Source organism: Alligator sinensis, unplaced genomic scaffold (genome assembly GCF_000455745.1).
Source record: "Alligator sinensis unplaced genomic scaffold, ASM45574v1 scaffold939_1, whole genome shotgun sequence".
NCBI classification, from domain to species: Eukaryota; Metazoa; Chordata; order Crocodylia; family Alligatoridae; genus Alligator; species Alligator sinensis.
The window spans coordinates 177,324-199,138 of NW_005841995.1; the positions used below are offsets into that span (position 1 = coordinate 177,324).

Here is a 21,815-nt window from a genome sequence, read left to right on the forward strand (position 1 = left end):
CCCCTCAAGTTTTAGCACTCACAGAAACCATAAATGGAATGAAGTCCACTGTAGTCATTTAGCAGAACAAAAACTTAATGGTATAGCCCAAAGTTGGTTTTGCAATACTTTATTACTGTATATTAACAGTAGGTTTTGGATTGCATTATTTAGCAGGCATCTTAACATTTAGGAATAAATGAGTTCACTTATGCAGTCTCATTCAAGGAAATGTTTTGCCTGAACCCCTCCTTCAAAAAGATGCGGCTCATTTCCCATTATATTAGCAATGATCACCCAAATGCCACTCCTGCTTTTTGAAAAGAGCAGGTCACCTTACATTAGTATGAATTGATCCAACAAGCACATACCTATAATACAAAGTACACCACTTTATTGTGAGGTTCTTCAACAAAAAGAAGTTCAACTTAATCATAAAACACTGACACATGAATTAGGACTGCCTGTTAAATGGATGCAACTAAGTTTTTTTTGTTTTGTTTTTAAGTAGCTGTTGCCCCAGAATTTGTTCCCCATATTTTAGAGGAGGGGGGTTGCACTGGTGTATTTCAGTTTGCACCTCACAACATACCTATGCTATAATTTTGCTAACACATGGGGTGTATTTCTACTACAAAGGGAATGTCTACAAGGTCATTTTAACATGAGATTATATTTACAAAAAGTAAGCTGAACACTGGAGTTCTAGATAAAGCTGAACATTTTTACCTTTATAGGAAGTGTTATAGGCTAGCTTCCTGTGGCTTTATATATAATCAGACATCAGGCACTAATGATTTGATTAGTTCTGTACAAAAAAAGAAAAGAAAAAAAAAAAACCACATCCCACTGTCCATTTAGTTACAATAAGCTAGTCACCACACCTCGCTGCTGGTTAACTTCAAATTGTTTTTAAATTAACTCCTCTGTGTTGAGGTACAGGAGTCTTTTGGTGGATTCCTCACTTAACTGTTTTAAGATTACTCCACAGTTTCATCCCTTCAAATGCCTTTGCAGAGAAGAATAAACTAAGCTGCTGCACCAAGTCAAAAACAGTATTCAATTAAGAGTCTGGGAGTAACAGGATAGAAGAGACCATTACATCAACTCGAATTATTAAACTTGAAAGTCATTCAACATTAAGGAAAAAAAATACTGTTTTCCACCTCTACACAGCAAAGTAGACAAGAATTCCCAGATTAAGTCCTTTAGAAATAAATTAAAGTTCAGAGATCAAGGGAGGGAAAATACTGTACATTCAGAATGCATTACGCTCCCATGAATATTAGTTTTATGTTGTGTTCCAGGTACAGTATACATGCCTAACACACCCTGACAAGTCTTCATTTGTACGTATTTGCTGGGAAGGGTGTTTGGTCTGAGGGTTTGGACTGCCATGGCTGCACATATCTAGGTTGGGCACAATACAAGCCTAGTTTCCCCCTTAGCCATAAGAATTAAGACAATATTTAATCACCATAGTTTGATATTACTTCCAATAAGTACAATATTTATTAAACATTTCTTCAGTTGTTTGTTACATACTGTGCAACAAATTACAATAGTCTGCAGCCACAAATTATATGCAGAGTATGAAGAAACTATTAATCAGATAGTGTGATCTTTCCATTTATAATTCTACAAGGAACTAGCAAATCAGATCTTACATATAACATCTTACTAAACTTTATGCATGGAAAGTGACAGACACTGTTGTGCTGTTTGATACAAAATGGCTGAACTTCATCTTCAGAAGACTAAACCCGACATCTAAACATGCCAATATAAACATCAAAACAAAAATACGTTCTAACCAACCACGGGAAACAGTCTGGTATCAGGAAAAGCAACAAGGATTACACACATTTATAAACCAGCACACAAAGGTTTAAAACAGTTCTGAAAATGAAGTTAGCTGTCTTGAGTCAAGGGAATAAAAAAAGTCAGTATTGACCATTTACAATCTCTGACCTTTGTGGAGACGGTAAGAATCTGTTGTAGTGCAGCTACATACAGTACAATTCAGGCAATTTTTTTTCACTTGGGTTCAGATTGCAAATTCATTGTTGTGGGACAAAAAGGGGGAGGCAGATTTTAGCAGCAACCTCCACTAGACTGCTTGACTGGAGTGCTCTGAATTTTAACATTGGACTTCTCTGCACCACCAGCTGTAGCTCCAGGACCCATTCGTTTTTTAATCTCCGCAGCCATGGTCATGAAAGACTGTTCTACGTTTGTTGCATTCTTTGCACTGGTTTCCAAAAATGGAATTCCAAGGGAATCTGCAAATTCCTGTGAATGAAAGTGAATAAAGTTTTAGTACTTCCATTGGAAGGCTCAGAACATGCTTAAAGCTATACAATGTAGTTTCCACACAGGTGTAAAGGAGCTACTGGTTTCATGCCATCCCACTCCCTCAATTTGATTGTGTGCCCTGGGCAGCCCTTGAGGACCATTAGGGTCTGCATTTAAAAGGCGCATGCATAGCTTCTATTAGCATCAAGGTGTGCAAGTAGCATGGACTCCAGTGTGGCATGTCCCAAAAAGCACATTTACATGCTGGACCTTTAATCTAGCCGACATACCTTTGCTGTTGTATAGTCTACTACTTTCTTTGTGGTCAGATCACATTTGTTCCCTACCAACAACTTGTTTACATTTTCACTGGCATAACGGTCTATTTCTTGCAGCCACTGTTTTACATTATTGAAGGACTCCTAGAAGATAAAAAAGGATCACATTAAGGGCACTATCTTTCTTTTGATGATTTAGAACCATTCAAATCTTGGCAAGTGCATTGCAAGTACATTATATGTCCAGGGATGCTATGCAAACCATTCAAACACCTGTATTTTGCCTTCCAGCTGTTAGGACTCCAACACAAGGAGTCTATGCCTCAGTATAAATAACCCTGCCACACGCCAGTTCTTCTGGCCTAACCATTGTCCCCCATATTCCAGGGCTTTCAGGTACTGCAAAAATAAGTCTTGAAAAGATCCCCAGCACTCCACTGTTTTCCTCCAGACAAAGGCAGGCCCCAATAAACGTTCAACCCCGCTGGCTTCCTGTAGTAGGGCACCAAGCAGTTGGGAAACAGCTCATGTACTGCCCTTAAAGAATAAATAAATACAAATCAGACCACATGCCAAACTGGAAAAAGAGGAAGCCCTCTATTACAGGAGTCTGACATTAAAAGGAAGTTCTGCCTAGGTGACAACAGAGTTGTACACAAGACTGGGGAGCAGTTAGTCAAATTAGAAAAATTACTAAAGTCGTTCCCTGTGCTGTGAACTGAGCTTACAGAGCTCCAGCCCATCTTCATTACCCTCTCCTCAAAGGTCATGAGAACAGAGATTTTTTTTTTAACCCTTACCTTTGAACAGCAAACAAATAAGGGCAGCTATCAACTTGTTACAAGATTGGTTTGACCAGATACATCTGTTACATTCTGGAGATCTATCAAGTCAACAAGGCTATTTCATAAAATGTCTAGTCAGACGACATACCCAGTGACAGCAATCACTCTGGTAGCAGGTTACATCAAGTCTTACCACAGAAATTTTTGGTCAAAGAAACTTAATGTCATAAAGGAGCAAGTGGGCCTTGGAAATATATTCCTCCATTAAGCTAGGGAATTACATTTTTCCATTTATCTTTTCATGGAAGCTTGTTAATGCACTGGCATCTGCAGAAGTTTCAATAACCCGTTAAGTTCTGTTGAAAGAGGCAACTTGCCTTTAACTGCATATCCCTCCCCTATGGACACAAGTCACCCAAAAAGAGTGAGCTGTTAAAACTAGACTTAAGCACTGAAGCCTAACAAGTGGTGCATTATAGAAAGAGATGGATCCACTTTTTTCTTCCCCCCCCCCCAATAACAAGGTGTCCTTCCTCCAAATACTAGTGCCAAACGCAAAGTATTTCAGTACAAGAGCTAAATAAAAAAAAAAGTCACTGCCTAAAAGATAACTGGCTTTGTATGGTCAGTAGGTCAAGCTGCTAAGAGAGCACTTTAATAATGCGTCGTTTAGAACTTACCTGATCTGTAACATCATACACAACTATGATGCCATGGGCTCCTCTGTAGTAACTGGAAGTGATGGTTCGAAATCTCTCTTGCCCTGCTGTGTCCCACTACAAATAGAGTGCAAGTTACACTGAGGATGCAGCTATAATTACCACATGGACCTTGCCATCAAATATAAAAAAAAAAGTAACAGCACTGAAAAAAAGCTGAAGAACTCTTTTCCACCCCCATTTTCCTTTATAAATACAACTTTGTCTGCAACTGAGCACAGCCTAGTCTAATTTCTAGAGCTTCATGTTACTGACACCACTACAGTATTTCCTTCAGCATAAGGAAAGAATCCAGTTACTTAAACATTTTCTGCAGGCCTACTACCAAAACTACAAACTACTGCCTTGCTAGCATAAAGGGACAAATTGGGCAGCTTTCTTCAGACTCTGAAAACAAGGATAACTAAAGGAAGGCAGGTTATCCCAGGCCAATGTGAAGGTAGTAGTGACTACTAAAACAAGCCACCTTAAGCTGGCTTAAGGCTTTCAGGCCACAGATCACAACTTGCAATGTCAATTACATCTAGAAAGAAGTTCTAGACCTGATCCAGACTCAAAAAAAAGGAAATAAGTAGTATTTGGGTAGATTGCCTCTGGGACACTGATTTGGAATTAGTTTCTATTAGTTTGTCAGCTTTGACCTTTTTCTATCATAACAGGACAAGAGCATGCCAGAGACAGATGCAAGTTAACTAGGTTTTCTTGAGTTCATCATTTTAGGAACAAAAAGCCAAAAAGTCTACTTTCCCTGTAGGTCTTAACATGCTTTTGGCCAGTCACAGTTCTGCTGCAGCCCCTTTGTGCCAGCTAGGCTACTGAAGATGGGCCCCGCCCCATAAGATAGGCACACGTTCTGCACTGAAAAATTTATAGGAGATCTAGATACATAGCACAGTCCTAGTTCTGCACTAACTGGCAGCACAATGACAGAAGAGGGGCAAAGCCAAGTAAGTTCTAGACCCATACAGGTAAAAAGTTCCTTTAGGACTGCAGAAGCCCCCCAGTAAAAGCTAAGCTCTCCTCCTCAGAGCAGGGAAGGGGTTGACTGTATTCAGTTATCTCCCCAATACAAAAGATTTAGGCAACAGAATGTAGTTTGTCATGAGTTCAGACACCTGCTATCCTTTGTATAGCAATTAGGCAAGTCAAGTAGTTATTAGAACTTTAGAAAGCCCCTTACAGATACACTTCAATGGTGTTATTTTACCCCTGCAATTGCAGGGGTAATTTCCTTATGTCAAATGCCTTAAAATGTTCCAAGCACTGCTTCCTTAAGTGGCTAAACTGAATTTCAAGCAGTTTGACTTGGGAGTTTCTAATAAAGTTATTCTTCCGCATAAAAGCTGGGTTTTGCTCAAACTGATGCTATACTTCCTCCTCAAAGTTTGAGTTTTGCTCTTACTATTGTAACAGGAGCAACACCCCCTTGTCTTGCAAGCTGCACTTGTGAGAGTCTATGCTAACTGTTCACAGCAAAGTCCAAAGTTACATTTTATAGGACAAAATTTCATGCACTTTACATGGAGTGCAATTGTTTTGGATGATGCACTAAGTTACCCCTATAATCTGGGCTCTCCCACAACAACTTCCTGCAAATCATTACACATGTCAATGGAGAAAGAAAAAAAACCCTGGTCTACAACACTTGTCTGTCTGTCTTTTTCCACTGAGAATTAGTTCTACTCAAAAAGGAGCCAAACAAAAAGCTAGCAAGCATGGGGGAAAAAAATATCAGGTAGAAGGGACGCACCTGATGAACCGGTCTATCACTAATTTCACAAAGCAGTTCACACCAACTGCTAAAAGCATAAAAACTGGCTGCAGCATACTTTTGCAGCCCAGCCAAAGGCGTTAGTTAGTTCTGAAAGTACAACAGTTTTACCAAAAGCAGAATTTTCCTGCTTTGAACCTGGCCAGTGACAGTTTTAACATTTCTCAGTTAAAGCTGTTCTTTAGGACATTTCCAAATGTGCAAGTTGAGACCTTTTGCCAATCTGTTTGGCTGAATCCAAACATTGTTTGGACATTCTCAAAAAAAAAAAAATCACAGATCAGTTTCAGGAACAAGCTAACTTTCTGTAACAATAGAAATCCTGAAACATTCCAAGCTGACAGAGGTTTTGACTGATTTTGTCTGGCAGGAAAGTTTGCACCATTCTAGACATTAAAAAGTTGCCACATTTGGGAGTAGAGTAACTTTTAGCTACCTAACATTAGGAGAAGACCTGAAGAGGAGATTTAACACTTATTAAATACAAGGACTGAACGTATTAAGCCAAAGAAAGATGCCCATAAACAGACATGTTATTGTGGCATCTTCATTTGTCAGATACTGTTTATAAGCAAGTCTTTTGACTTGACAGCCATTCATCAAACAGAAAGATGCCTCTGATGTATACCCTACTGGTTCCTTCTGGGGTTCTTGGAGCCATAGGGTCTATGCTTCCAGGGTAGCCTCATTATACCAAGCTTGCTGCCACTGAGTCCAAGGAAGCACTTAAAGGATGCTGGCCCATTTTGAACTTTTATTTTGAGTGGGAGACAGGGTTCATATAATTCTAGGCTTAACACTTGCTGGGCTGGAGCTCTTAGCACCTCATGGCACGTGCACCATAAAGATGCAAATCTGACCAGAACAGAAGTTTGTCATCAGCATGTGCAGGGAAATTAAATCCTGACAATCCCAGAACACTGAAGTTTAATTTAAAAATTTTTCTGGAGATCAGAATTTGTTTAAAATTTTAACCTTTCAGTGGGAAAGTTAACTGAAAGGAAGTTATAGATTTGCCTGAAACCTATATTTCACCCATGTCATCCAGAAGGTTTTTGCATTGCTTTGCTAGATTTAGTTAGGTCTGATATCACTACATTTGTCAGTGCTGTCCAGTATGGAAGCAAATTTATCCAAGAGTTACGTAATAAGCAAGTGAACTGCAAGTTCACTTGCAGTTAGGATAACATGTAGGTTACCCAATTTTAAAGTGCTAAGAGCAAGACAAAGCACCAAGCATGAACCATTAAGCCCTTAAACTGGTTTCCCCTACTGCAAGTGAAAAGCCAAAATGAAGTGTTCACATTACTCTAATATCTGGAAGACTTGATAATTGGGAATTTAATGCTAGCTATGCAAGCCAGAAACACTCAGATGTTCAGATAGATGTTCTAGTTCAATTTTCTGCAAGGCCTTGGATGCAAGTTGAAGCAGGATCACCACTTTGGTTAGTTCTGCATTTAAAAACATCACTATGAAAGAGGTCTGCAAAAGTTCATAATAACTGTTATTTGCATAGGTCGCAGAGTTTAGGGCATTAGAAAAATATCATTAGTGTTGCAGATTTCATGCCATTTGAGTCTTGAGATCACTTCGGATTTAGCACACATCCATGTCCTTTAGTGAAGTATAGGAAAAGGAAAAGATATGGAAGTTTGACTAAATTTACAATTCCCCAACTCCAAGTAGACTGAAAGTCTGAAGACCAGCATCTTCAAGGACACCATCTGAGCATACTAGAAGTGTTATAATATGCACAAGTAGACAATCCTATCAAAAACAAGGTTTTATATATAAAACCCTAGTTTAACAATCAAATAAGTGTACATGAAAATAAAGGAGGTCATCCACTGGTCAGAAAACAGACAGGCCACACAGTGACAAGTCAGACTACTTACTATTTGGAGTTTGATAGTTTTCCCATCTAACTCTATAGTTCTGATTTTAAAGTCCACACCAATTGTGCTGATGTAGCTTTCTGTGTACGTGTCATCCTAGAACAAAAAAACAAAACAAAACCCCCCCCCTGCATTTAATGATCACCAGAAGTCAGCACATCTTAAATTCTCTCCTGTAAGAAAGTAGGGCAACTATACAAATCAAGCAAAATACATTAATTTGACCATCTTCTATAACATTATGTTTTGGGGCATGGACTATGCTATGCTGTGTAGTCCAATAGGGCAATTAACAAGGATCCTCAATCCTACTGACTAACAGTCACATTTTAACGATGTCATTTAGAAGCTTTTGAAAAAGCAACCTACAAAATGTTAAGACCTAAATTTTTTTATTTATTTATTTATTTTAAGAGGTAATTACAGTGGCATAGCTTCTTGAGCTGCATCCTATTTCACTCTGCCCATTTTTCCAACCTGTCCAGATCTGCCTGGATCTGTTCTGTACCCTCTGGTGTCAACCTTGCCCCATAATTTGGTATCATCTGTAAACTTGGAAAGGGTGCTCTCCATGCCCTCAATCAAGTCACTGATGAAGACTTTTTTTTTTTCAACCATACACAGTAGCCAACTACAGTTTTAAAGTTAGGAGAATTATTACTTAATGATATACACAAGAAGTCTTCAGTTGAAAAATGCAAGGTTTTCCACCTTGGGAAGAAAAACCTGCAGCATCCTTACAGGCTCAGCAGTGCTACACTGGCTAGCACTACGGAAGAAAGAGACTTGGGGGTCATCATTGACCACAAGATGAACATGAGCCTTCAATGCGATGCTACGGCTAGTAAAGTGACCAAAACGCTGGCTTGCATCTGTAGATGCTTCTCAAGCAAATCCCAGAACATCATTCTCCCCTTGTACTCGGCCTTGGTGAGGCCGCAGCTGGAGTACTGTGTCGAGTTTTGGGCCCCACAATTCAAGAAGAATGTGGAGAAGCTTGAGACAGTCTAGAGAAGAGTCACGCGCATGATCAGAGGTCAGGAAAACACCTTATGATGAGAGGCTGAGAGCCATGGGGCCTTTTTGCCTGGAAAAGCGCAGGCTTAGGGGTGATCTGATGGCCACCTATAAGTTTATCAAGAGTGACCACCAGTATCTGGGGGAATGTTTGTTCAGAGTGCCCCAAGGGATGACAAGATTGAACAGTTATAAACTACTGCAAGACTGTTTCAGGCTGGCCATAAGGAAGAATTTCTTTACTGTCTGAGCCCCCAAGGTCTAGAATAGCTTGCCATCAGAAGTGGTTTAAGCACCTACATTGAACACCTTCAAGAGAAAATTGGATGCTTATCTTGCTGGGATCCTATGACCCCATCTGACTTCCTGCCCTTTGGGCAGGGGGCTGGACTCTATCATCTTTCAAGATCCCTTCCAGTCCTAATGTCCATGAAATCTATGAAGTTGTCAAAAGAGGTAATTCACAAAAATGCAGCTATTATTTCACCTAGCTCCTGTGATACAGGTCTGCAATCAGATGAGAAAATTGCATCCTACTGGAAGTTTAACAATACAATCCACTGAGAATTTCAGTGAGCTAAGCAATTCATATCTTCATTATCAGCACTGGAGCTATAGAACAAAAAGCCAACTGACCCACAACTGCCATGAAAGGAAGGAACCAGACAGCAAGTTAGAACTGAGGATGAATGTAAGAAGCAAACATCTGTGCAGAAGAACTTAAAGGAAAGAGCAATGGTATTCTATAGTAGCCAAGCTGTGGTACATATGCCACAAGCAAATTGGGCAGCCTGTTTTAGCATGTGATGAATGGGGGAGGTAACAGGGAGCAACTGGAGAGCAGACTGGGCAGAGGAAAGGAGATTGGACACACTTTGGAAGTGCAGAGCTTAACTTGTAGGACACCTGCCAGAAAAGGTTGGGGCAACTGTACTAGAAGATACACCAGCTTATTCCTTTTAGGTATGACACTACACTAACAAAAGCTTGCAATTAAAAGATGGGGTTTTTTTTGCAAAAATCTTGTGGGTCTAATAAAAGATATCACCTACCACAAGTCCCAATTGCTTTTAAGACTTGGGCATTTATGCCAGGTAAATGATCAGTTAATTAATAAGTCTGTTTTAGCCTACAGAAGATATGCAAAAAGTGCCAATTATGCATTGTAATGACTAGATTTTACTTAAAATTAGTTATTCCAATGCTGCTTGGCCTATCATCCCAGATGCAAAGTTGCCAACATTTAAGTTTAAAGCCAAAGTTTTACAGCAGATACACATTCGATTCCAATATAGTTGATTTCATTCTCTTGTTCTGAGCACTGACTATTTATAAGCAGGCATGAAGTAAAAATTCAGAACAAAATGTCAAGTAAACTCAAAAGGACTACATTACTCCTAGAGGAAAACGAATTGCAACAATCCTACTGCTGCAGCCTTAACATTATTTTACTTGACTGGTATCATTACCATGGAGCTTCAGCTTTGTGCACAAGTTGATTTTTGTAGCTTTAATAGGCTGCATAAATGAGCAATGTGTAGATCTATATATGCAAAGCATAGCTGGTGACAGTCTTTAGAATTAAGTATTTTGGCATCAATACAGACATGAACCCAATGAATGGCTTTAGGCTTACAGCAAGAGTATAGTGGAGAATTACAAGCCCCTTGGCACAGAGCTAGTTTCCTAGATTGTGGCAATTGCCATGTTCTTCCTATTAAATGGAAGATTTACTTCTATTGGGTGGTTCTTTGGCTTGTCCCAACACCAACCAAGTTAGTCAGAAGCACTCAAGGCTTGGGGATCAGGTCAGGCAAACACCTGGCTGTTTATTGCACTACACGACCCATATCAGTCCTTGGCATGGAAGGGAACCTCAGAAATGCATTGCACAGGTGCAGGTCAAATCACTGAAGTGATATTTACTTTACAGGAGTCCTTTTTCCTCAGCAATGTTAGGGGCAGAAAGAGTCAAGTATTTGTACAATGACTCAGCAACTGCTGGCTGTATGTATGGATGAGCTTCTCATCATGTCACCATCCAGAAAAGTTTACATTATGCTGTCACCAAGGTGTGCTCTGCCCAAGCACATGTCTATTTGTTCAGGCTAGAGTCAAGAAAAGTCACCAGTTTTTAGCAGGCGAGGTCACATTTTGCAAAGGGCATATAGAAGGCCCTCCTGAACCCCAGGTCCCATCTGTTTTATTGAATTATTACTAGTCTGCCATTTCACAGCACTGCTACAAGTTCAAACAAACTTTTTTAAGTCCGAGTCTAGATTTTCTTCTAGAACAGGAGTACAGCTACCTCTGTTTATTTTTTAAGGAAGTACTGATTTTTTTAAAGAGGCACTAATAATTGCATTTCAGTCTTTGAGATCATACATTTTAAACACTGACAAAAATATACAATCTACACTGAACAAAACTGAAGGTAGTGTTCAACTGTTATTCCAGTGTATGCAACCTGGAATTCGAAAATATTTGCAAAAATTTTCCTTGACTTCTAAATTGTTGCATTTTAAAGACTTTGGACAAAGTTATTATAAGCACTTTTGCACATTAGGTAAATAGTGAAATGCCGGTCAGAGCACAGGTATTAAGTAATTTAAATACCTACACAGACAGAAGCCCCACACACTTATCAAAGCAACAGCTCTTTGCTCAATTCAAGTTACACTTGAAGTTATGACTTATTCATGGTTAAGAGCAATACATAAATTGATATCATGACTTTATTCCTTTACTGTCAGGTGGAGACATGCTATTAGGAATAAACAGAGTACCCCAAGCCCCTTCCCCTCTCTCCCCCATACAAGCTCTAGTTAAGTCATATAGCAGTACTCAATGGAATTAAACTGGTTTTAAGCAGTCGTTAAGGCATAAATTTTGGCAGCAGAACTGAACTTACGGCAAACCTAAGCAGAAGGCAAGATTTCCCAACACCGGAGTCTCCAATCAGAAGTAGCTTGAATAAATAGTCACTGCAAGAGAGAAAGATGGATGTTATACACCACTTAAGATTTAGATGAGACAAACTCATCTCTCATACCAACAGACTGCCAAAGTTTGATCCAAAACGTTTACAACATTGTTTTTGTTAGTGAATCAGTGATCCCACATGTTCACTATTCAATTCTTTTGACTTCTGCTTAAATGGTACCAGAGAAAAATTGTTCAAAAACATTGGTATAAAGATTCAGTGCTGTATATCGATAAAATATATGGTTGCATGTAATGTTGTTTTATTCATTTTTATTTTACTTAATACACTGGAACTGTCAGGTAACTGAGGAAATTGATGTTACTGTGTAATAGGCATGTTTATCCAGTTTACCAAAAGTTTAAGATCCATGTTCATACTAATTGTATGAACATGAACAAAAATAAAGGTAACAAAAAATAAAAAGGCCACATTCTGCTATTAGTCTTGTTGCTTCATATTTGAAGACAAGTGTATGAAACTGTAGTGGATGACAGCTGATAAAGGATGAAAAGTGTAATAAGATTTAGGATTCAAGCCAGAAGCTTGAGTAAACTCCTGGCTTAGATCAGTACCACATTCCTGGCCAGTATAGAATAGAAAGCTTTATTTTTTGAAGTAAAAAAGAAACTTGAAACTGTCAAATTTTACTGTCCATTTTAAACTGGTCCTTAAGTGCAGAATTTCAAAAAGAAGGCAAACAAGTGTTCAAATGGGTGTTGTACAACTGTTCTGCAGGTAACCAGTCACTGGCTAGTTTGTTTTTATCACAGATAACAGAAAGTAGTTGTCAGTATCCCATATTACTCAAGCTTCCCATTCAGATAGAGACATGCTTGCTACTGCCAGATTTGTTTTCTTTTTTTAAGCCCATGAGTCTGGTGTAAATTTGGGTAATGCCACAAGGCACATTCATTTCTCAGTTGTGATTTCCTTACCCTAACCCTTGTGATCCAAAGCATTGGGTTGCAACCGAGTTAATGAAAGGGCTCCCAACTTGTAAAAAGTGTAAAGCACAGGATTTCCAGTTACTACTACACTAATGCATTTATATTTTTGGAATCGGCGATATTAAGAAGTCACATCTGAAAACTCAAGTACGTTAACTAAAGCAGATCACTTTTAAAAGCTATTTTGCTTTTAACAGCATGCCAAATTTGAAGTGTTACTATTGCAATATTGATCTTTTGTTAGTTAACAGGTTTTCCTATATTCCATTAAGGAATTTTAGACAGCCTCATGTTCTTAGATTTTTACACAAGGAAAGGATCACAGATACCATTTCATTTGTTTTAATTAAGCTACAATGTAAAGAAGAATGAAGATCAGGTATCAGCAGCAGTAGCAAAACTAAGTCAGGGTCAAGTCTCAAGCTGACTGATTACATTGTAGTCTTACTACAAAATGATCAATGCAAGATCCATACCACTACAGGAGATAAAGCATCCCACTGAAGAGTAAGGTTTATAAGAACAAAATGCTAAACAGACTAACATTTCTATAACAATAAATTCAATTTAACCCTACAATGCTGAACATTACAGTAGCAGAAAGATGCATGTTTAACTGGTCCTTCATGGTTTGTGTCAGAGTTTGATAGCATAAAAAAAAGGAAGTGACATCTAATGCAAAACTAGTAGTGACAGTCATGTAAAAAGCAACATTTCAGACTGGGTTGGGAAGTCAGTTCAAAACACACAAAGCAGGGAAACAGGGCATCTTTCTGCAGCTACACTTAACATCAAGAACCATTAAAAAATTCCTCAGCTAAACAAGTCAATACAATAGCATTCACACAAAAGTAAAATGCTATATATATAGCTGCACAGCACTAGAATTTCCACTAGCGTTGAGAGAGTTGAGGGAGGGAAGGGGGTGACTATTCTCTCAGATTCAACAGATGCACTTAGAAGTTCTCTATAAAGAGATCATAATATTAAAGTTTAGGCTGCCATTTAAAAAAAAAAATTGCTTCCATAATAAAAAGGACCAGACAACTTGTCATCTAACCAGAAGATCATTCAACTCAAATCATATATTCTTTATGCATGTGCTTGATGAATCTGTTTCCCAGGATTCAGAGTTCCAGGCTGAGAAGAATCCAAGCATTTGAAGGTACAGCCTTCCAAACATCAAATTTCACACAGGCACCATTTTTTTTTTGTTTACCAACTACCTCTTCCTCCTTGTTTTCAGATTTCCTGCTCCACCCCATGAACTGCTGATCCATTTAGCATATGTGGCATTAATTTAAGGTCATACTAAAGACAGCCATAACAAGATAAAGCCACAAACCAAGGGACAGTGGAGGGAGACTTCCCACCACTACTCCACATCCAATATCGAGTGCCTGATAGGCAAGGGCAAGATCTAAAACAGTATCCTACTGCAATGTCAGTCACTTTACAGCTTAGATAAGAACTTCACCGCTTTAAGACATGGTAATATTGTCCTGTATTTACAAAGTTGGACCTCAGCTACAGACTAGAGAAGGAGTTTGAGTGATTAGCAATACCCAGGGGGTACTGAATTTAAAATTGGTTGGAAGGCTGCATTCCCCGCTTTTCAGGTGTCTGCAAGACACCAACTTGTGGAGGCAGCCCCAGGTAGAAGCTCTGGCATGGTGGCAAGAGTCATGCACAAGGCCACAGGCTAAATGACCCAGCTCCAGGGGTCATGTTTGAAACTGAACTAAGTTATGAATAAGCTATTCTAGAGAAGCATACCATGAAGTCATACTTCCTTACTAGAGGTGCATTGATATATTGGTGTCATCTCAGATCAACACCAAAAGAGTAAAATTAACATTATTACCCATCAGCTTTTTTTTTTGGCCAGTGTAACCGATAATGTACTGATAACTATGCATTCTGGCCAGGGCCCACAGATCCTGTGTGCATGTACACAGCCAGGAATATAGCTGGGCAGTGTGGAGAGCAGTGCCCTGCAGTAAATCTGTGGAGAGGAAGGGGCATGGGGGATAGAGGCCCCCTCAAGTGAGTGAGGGAGGGAGTGTGGGCACTGCCCAGCCAGGGTAATGAATGGGAACCTGGGGCTGGGGCAGGGAGCAGGAAAGAGCTGCAGGCAGCTCATTCAGGGGGTACAGAAGCTCCCTACTGCTGTGCACCCTGGGGAGGTGTGGGAGGCATGTGCCCCCCCCCAGATGTGCATGGGGTAGAGGCAGGCTGCCTACTGTAGGCTCAGGACTCTCCACCCTACTGCCTTTTACCCCAGACGCCCTGTGCTAGCCATACATACCGCCTGCCTGCCCAAGTTGCATCTCCTGCTGCTGGATGGGAGGGGGATGGAGCACAACTAGAGATACACTGATACATCGGTCCAATATAAAGAAAATTGTTCATCAGCCCGATGGGGCTGATAATTTGGCAGATAAGTTTCCGTGCTATGCGCAGCCACAGTGCAGCATGGAGGAGAACTGGCAGTGTGGAGAGATGCCTCCAGCTGGTAAGTCTGAAGGAGATGCAGATCAACACAGCGAGGGAAGGGGCAGGAGCAGGCGCTGCCCAACCAGGGCAGGGAGGGGCATGGGATGGAGGCACAGCTACTGGGGGGGGGGCAGCTCCCACTACTGCTTGCACCAGGAAAAAGTCATCACCACACAATTAGGGTTATATTGGAGCTCATGTTTGATCTATGGCAAGACCCAAGGTGCAGGTTGGTCTGTGTTAACCGATGCAGCCCAACAAGTTGTTAAAATGAGTAAACAAGTTTTTAGACAAAGGAAACCATAATGGTACATGACTGAACAACTGTTTTGCAGTTCTAGGTCACCCTTCAGCTTTTCCAGTTCTGCTGCCCCATACTATCAAATGATACACACAAAAAGAATTAGTACACCTGCCTTCAAATGGTTGCCAGTCTAAGACTAATGGAGTTCTAGCAAGGGGACTGATGCAGCAATTTGAGTCAGGAGCAAAGTACATTCAGAAGTGGCTACTCCTGGTCTCTCTCTCAACCATGAAGGCTCACAGGCAAGAAGGCCACTGCTATAGGGGAGAACCACTTGCACCTTAAGTCAAAAGCAACTGATTCAACAGTTCAACTGAGAACCTTTAGAATAGGTCTACTATGACTCTAAACATAGAGGCACATTAGGTCCCTATGAAAACCCCAAAAGAGTCTACTTGCAATAAGACCCAAATCAGAGCTTGCAGTATTATTTGTGTGCAAATAAATATGCAGGCACTTAAAGGATCTTGATAACTTTTTGCAGCCTGTCACAGCCACCGTAATGCACAACAGTAAAACCCTAGTTTTGCAACTGCCCTGGACTCAGCTGAAAGGTACTTACAATTAGAGCACTTAGATGTACCTGAACTATTTTCACAAAATGAGTAGCTCAATATTAGCTAGCAGTTTGTAAACAAGAGCGCGTTCATCTTTTATTCAGGAAGGAAGTATTCTTATCACATGCTAGCTTTTTCCTAAAATGAACTAAAATCCTCATTAAGAGAAAGCAGGTGCACTGTTAACATGTTCTTGCATATTAACAAACAGTTTTTATTACAATTGCTTGGCTTGTAGACACATCATGGATAGAACATACTGAAGATCAACCCTAAGGTCTGATCAATTCCCCTTTACTCTTTTATATAAGCTTTTATTAATTAATGACTAGATTTTGAAAGGTTCCCAGCTGCGCATTTCTATCTTTTAGTATCTGAAAAATTAAGTCTGGCTCTATGAAAAAAATTTTTTTAAAGTTTGCTGAAAATGTTGTTTATAATAACTCTGATAATACTGGTTTTTTCTTAGTGCTAAAGTCAAAGCAGCAGTACCATGAAAATCTGTCCCAATGATACTTAAGAATCAAAGTCAATTGGAATGAAATCAGTTCCCTGAAGAAGTGTTTCAAGTTTGAGCATTTAAAAAAGTTGCATTAGATCTGCAATGATGTGCCCAAGAAGGCTTCTGCAGCTGTTCTGCAGATCTGATGTCGACTTCCAGCTCAAAGCTTGGTAACAAACAAACAAACAAAAAATAAAATTAAATTAAAAAAAAAAAATCTCATGGATGCAAAAGAAAGCCCCGTCTATGCAAGGAAATGCTCTGGTGTCCCAAAATAGCTTTAGTATTGTAATTATTGCAGACAAAGCAATTATCAACAGCACAAACTCACTTTACTTCTGTGTAAACTGGAAGGAGTCAAGTGAAGGATCCATGTCTGTTATAACACTGCTGTAGGTTTCTACAGCATAGAAGTCAATCTCCATGTTAATAGCTCAGTTTTAGTCAGCAAAATGGTGACAACTGGCTGCATGGTAGCACTATGCAGGAGGATCTAGGAGCCTCGGCAGATCAAGAACCGAGTCTACATGCAGTTGCACAAAAGGCAAACTAACTGTGCCACATCAATAGGAGCATTAGGCATAAGACAATGGAGGTGATACTGCCTCTTCACTATGCACTAAGGCCTCATCTAGGATACAGTGTACTGTTTTGGGCTCCACATTTTTTAAATGACATGGAAGTTAAAGAGGGTCCAGAGGCAGGTAAACAGAGGGGAAAAAAGCAACATGTGGAAAGCAAGCCAAATGAGGAGAGGCTGATGAACAGGCATGTTCAGCTTACAGAAAAGTTACTTGGGAGGGGACATGATAGCAATCTTCAAACATCTGAAGGGCTGCCATGAAGAGGGAGAATAGGAGAGCCAGACATGGACCAATGGCTTGAAGTTGCCAAGCAGGGACTGGCTACCAAGAAAAAAACCTGTCATTATTAGAACAGTGAAGCAGTGAAATGCACTGCCTAGGAAAGGTGTGGCGTCTCCATCATTGGAGATCTTTAAAAAGAGGTTGGACAAACATTAAATCAGTAAATTGCTATGTCTATGCTACATGGGTCCTTCCAACACTTCTGGACATTGCAGGTTTCCAGGGAAGGAATTTCTATGCTCCCACCCCCTTTTTGCTACATATCAGGGTTTTCCCCCTTCCTTTAACCTTCCTGAGAAGCACTGGGTGTTGGCTGCATCCAAGGACAGGGATTTTGACAGGGGTGTACCATTGCTTCTGCTGAAACTAAAACTTGGAAGTCTGTGGATAGAGCATCTTGCCCTTCCTCCCAGGGTCAGACCTATCACCACATTTGGTGTCAGGAAGGAATTTTACCCCAGTTAGACTGGCACAAGCTGCAGATGGTTTTGCCTTCCTCTGTAGTAGGGAGAGTGACCTTCTTCCATGAGTCTTGAGCCTATTTTGACAACACCTGCAGCAGCAGGATACTGACCACCACTGTACCCCTGAGGCAAGTTAGTAGTGTTCTACAACCTAGAAAAAGCTTATGGTTAAAATATAAGCAGAATATTGTACTGTTTGGTACATCTTAACTGCTGGTAAAGTGACCTTCAAGTCAAAGGCAAATTAAAATGAGTCTACTGCACTCCTATATAAGGAAGCCAGTGTTACTACTCATTTGGGAGACCACAAAATGCAGGTTGGCCTGTAGCAACAGCAGCAGCAGGTGGTTACCATCAGGCATCATCAAATAACAAGAAACCAAGCTTTTAAAGTCTCTAACTGCTGGAGAAAGTGTCCTTTCCATCTATCCAATGTGCATGTTCTATGTGGAAGCAGCCTTTTTACCAAAATATCTCAATAAAAAACAAAAAAACCCCAACAACCAACTTTGTAGACTAGACATTAAAGTATTAATAATGCTTCTGTCAGTGTAAAAAAGTGCACAGAGTCTGTGCCTATACAAAAAAGCATTTTTATAGTTAGTTAATTTTTATATTTCACTCAATTAGCCTCCAAGTTTCTAGTTTGTCATAGACATTAGGACTGCCTATACACATGCTGGTTCATGATTTAATTGAGTCTACTCTGACATGTTCCAATCAGAACACTCTAGCATGGCCTCACATGGGTTAAAAAATGGCTGCTGCAGCACTATCTAAACCTCATTCAATGAGGTTTAGATAAAGTATCCTGCAGCCATTTTTAAACCCACAGGGGATCAATACACAAGGTGGTGAGGCATTAATTAGAGTGATTCCTGGAAGAACTGTTCTAATTAAAGCACCCCCCCCCCCCCCCCCCCCCCCACCCCATGTATAGGCAGCCCAGATGACCCTTTCATTGCCCTCTCCTATCCACCCACCCCCAACATTTAGGTTTATGGGGACTCTTTGGGATAGATGAATAGGAACTAGAGGGTCCAAGGAAAGGGTAAAAAATTACCAGAATAGGAACATACAAACAGATCCACTCATCTCCTCTTGCAGCCTTCAGGAACTGTGCATGAGTACACATGGACACACACTGGGATATTCATACACCTGAGTGATAGTGAAGGAGTACCAAGTACAGAGCAGACCATGGGCTTCTGTGCCAGCCAGCACCTATTTGTTAAGTGAATACAAGCATAATCCAAAACTGGTTGGAAACAGGACTCTTTGGTCCCTCCATGCATTTTTGCTGCTAAGTGACAGGTCATGAGATTCGCAAACAAGTAAAAACCACCTTTAAGAGGCTGTTAGCCAGGAATACTTATTTATAGAAGTTTTGCTACACAACTTTAGGATCCTTATCCACATTAGTAAAGAAAGTCCATATGCTCTAACAGGATAAAACTTGGCTAGTAACAACTAATGTGGGCAGGACCTTAGATATCATAATTTAGTTTCCCTATAAAAGTCAAGGCTGGTATGACTTTCAGGTTTGCATGTCCAATGCTTTCCTATTTGATGAACATTGTTTAAACAGAAGCATTCTTTGAGCACTGAAACATATTGCAACATCAAAGCCTCTCGAGTCTTTATTCTGTTATCCAACCAACTAAGAGCTCTGTTGGCTGGCTCATTTTATATGCACTCAAACTTTTTGCTAAAGAAGCAGCCTAAGTGATACACCACAGAAAGAAGGGAAAAGAAAAAAAAAAAAAAAACCGAACACATGCTATTAGCTCTATCATAGCAGAAGAATTTCAAACGTTTGAGTGAAAGATGAACAAAGAAAATCTTATTCAAAGGGCATGGAGAAATGATCAAGTTAAAGCAAGTTAGGAAGGGATAGGAGCTTACCATGGAACAGCTGACATGCAGTAACAGTTCATGCCCCATATCTGCACCAGTTTTCACTACATGAACAGTTACCATGTAACAGCTATTCTACAGTAAAGCCTCAGCCCACTGTCACATGCTTCAATTTGACTGACTAGTTCCTCAGATAGTAGATAATCTCCCCCCCTTTTTTGTCTACATTTAAGTAGTAAAAAGCCCATAATACTTGAATTGTTTGTTCCTCACATATCTGTGAGCAGGCATTATTGCACTTATGACCCATAAAATATCCAAATAATGGGAAGAATTAAAATAAAATAATAAGCGTTAAAAGAATCAAAAAACAAACAAAAAAAGCCTCTTGACCACTTCAGCATAAATCCTAGGAGTTAGAAGAATTCAGTTTCCAGACCAAGAAATTGACAGTTCCAAATTAAAATATTTTGCAGAATTCCAGAGTGCAGTTAGGTTCACAGCCCTCTCAAAACTAAGACTTAAACTTTTAGAAACTGAGGAAAGTGCATTGTTTCTCTCTAAATAAAATAGAGGACAGTGTAGAGTCTTCCCCACACTCCTTTTCCAATAAGGAAGGTTTGAAGATGCACAACTTGCAATTCCCTCCTCAGAGGACAGTTGAACCCATACCTCCCCAGAAGCGATCTAATCCCCAGGGTAAGGATACAGACACACCTCAAGTTGAAGCTGTTCCATGTTGCACTGAATAATTAAATATTCCCTGGGTCATAGAGAGAACACACGCACACAACTACAGCCAATTAATTAGGCTATTTATCTGGATGAGAGGATATTTAGGCCCTCCTTCAAGAAATATTAGAATCTCTTCAATGTAGAACACCCTACAGCCTGGTTGCTGGGTCAGCCTCCTGGGAGGCAGGGTATGCAGGTTCAAATCCTCTCAAGTGAGAGAAGGAATTTAATCTGGTCATTCATAGCTTGGGCAATTAATTTAACCCTAACCTACCAACTAAGGGACACTCCACTCCTCCCCCCCCACCACCCCCCAAGGTTAAGCATAGCCTGTAAACACCTACTAGGCTCAATTTAACAAATCAAGGCCCACAGCAAGAGAAAAGCAAACACCCATTTGTTAATTGTAAGAGACTTAAGCATGATTCAGACACAGAAATGTCTACTGACAAGAATGAAGTTTTGCTTCAGCACATGCAACTCCCCACCCCCACCCCTCCAAGCCTTAAATTTTAAGCATCTGGTACCTCCAACATGAAGCAGCATAACAAGAACCTGAAGACATAAAACCCAGGCAACCCAAGCCTCTCTGTAGATCTAGCACCAATAAACTAGTTATAACTTTATTGCCTTAAGTGGCCAAGCCAATGCCACATTCTTGAGAACACACTTTCCTGCATGTTTCATGAAGACCAAACACCTTCTTTCCAAGCCCTAGTAATGTGAAGAATTTAGACTTCATCTCACTTTAAAATTAATATAATGCATAAAGATACAAGTAATCCCAAACAAAAGCTTTAAGTAGTACCAAACCAGCTCGCATTCTAACCTGAACTATTTGTATAGGTTTCCTTGTAGTGAAAGTGGCTTTTTAGTAGTAAAGAAACCAAGATAATGCAGCAATACCACATTGGGTCACTTCCTAGTTACAAATAAGACTTTGACAGAGAGCTAGTTGTTGATCTCCTATAACTGGGAATACAACTAGGAAGAGAGACTGCTACATGAAAACCCACTACCTGTTCACAGTCCATAATCCCCTGAAAAACACTTCTCTCAAACTGAAGTTGCCCATCACTTCTGCCCCCTCAAAGAAAGAATAATTCTTACACTTCAAGGGTCTTCATATTAGCAAGTCCCTTATCTTTGCTTTGTTACTTTACTTGTCAATTTTCCAAAGTCAGAAACCCCCTTGGTCCCTTAGAACTAGATACGTTCCACTGCTAAGAGACCCCAAAAAACATATTCCATCTTAAATCCTGCTGTATATTTAAACGCCCTAAGCAAGTTAATTTCACTGCTTGAAATGAACTTACTGAAATATATTTATTGAAGGGTATGGAAAGTTTCAGAAACTCT

At 40.0% G+C, this 21,815-nt stretch overlaps 1 protein-coding gene across 2 annotated transcripts in view; it reads right to left on the bottom strand.

Moving 5' to 3' along the window:
* Nucleotides 1-1,456: 1,456 nt before the first annotated feature.
* Nucleotides 1,457-21,815, bottom strand: part of RAB1A (RAB1A, member RAS oncogene family) — a 21,296-nt gene continuing 937 nt past the window's right edge. The window contains exons 2-6 of one of the 2 annotated variants that reach the window (XM_006021475.3): nucleotides 11,654-11,726; nucleotides 7,726-7,821; nucleotides 4,018-4,113; nucleotides 2,565-2,696; nucleotides 1,457-2,271 (exon numbers count right to left, since the gene is read on the bottom strand). In XM_006021475.3, coding sequence (XP_006021537.1) covers nucleotides 2,074-2,271; nucleotides 2,565-2,696; nucleotides 4,018-4,113; nucleotides 7,726-7,821; nucleotides 11,654-11,726 — 595 coding nt within the window. In that variant the 3' untranslated portion in view covers nucleotides 1,457-2,073. The remainder of the gene's footprint in view (nucleotides 2,272-2,564; nucleotides 2,697-4,017; nucleotides 4,114-7,725; nucleotides 7,822-11,653; nucleotides 11,727-21,815) is intronic. The other variant, XM_025201473.1, reaches the window with a different exon arrangement.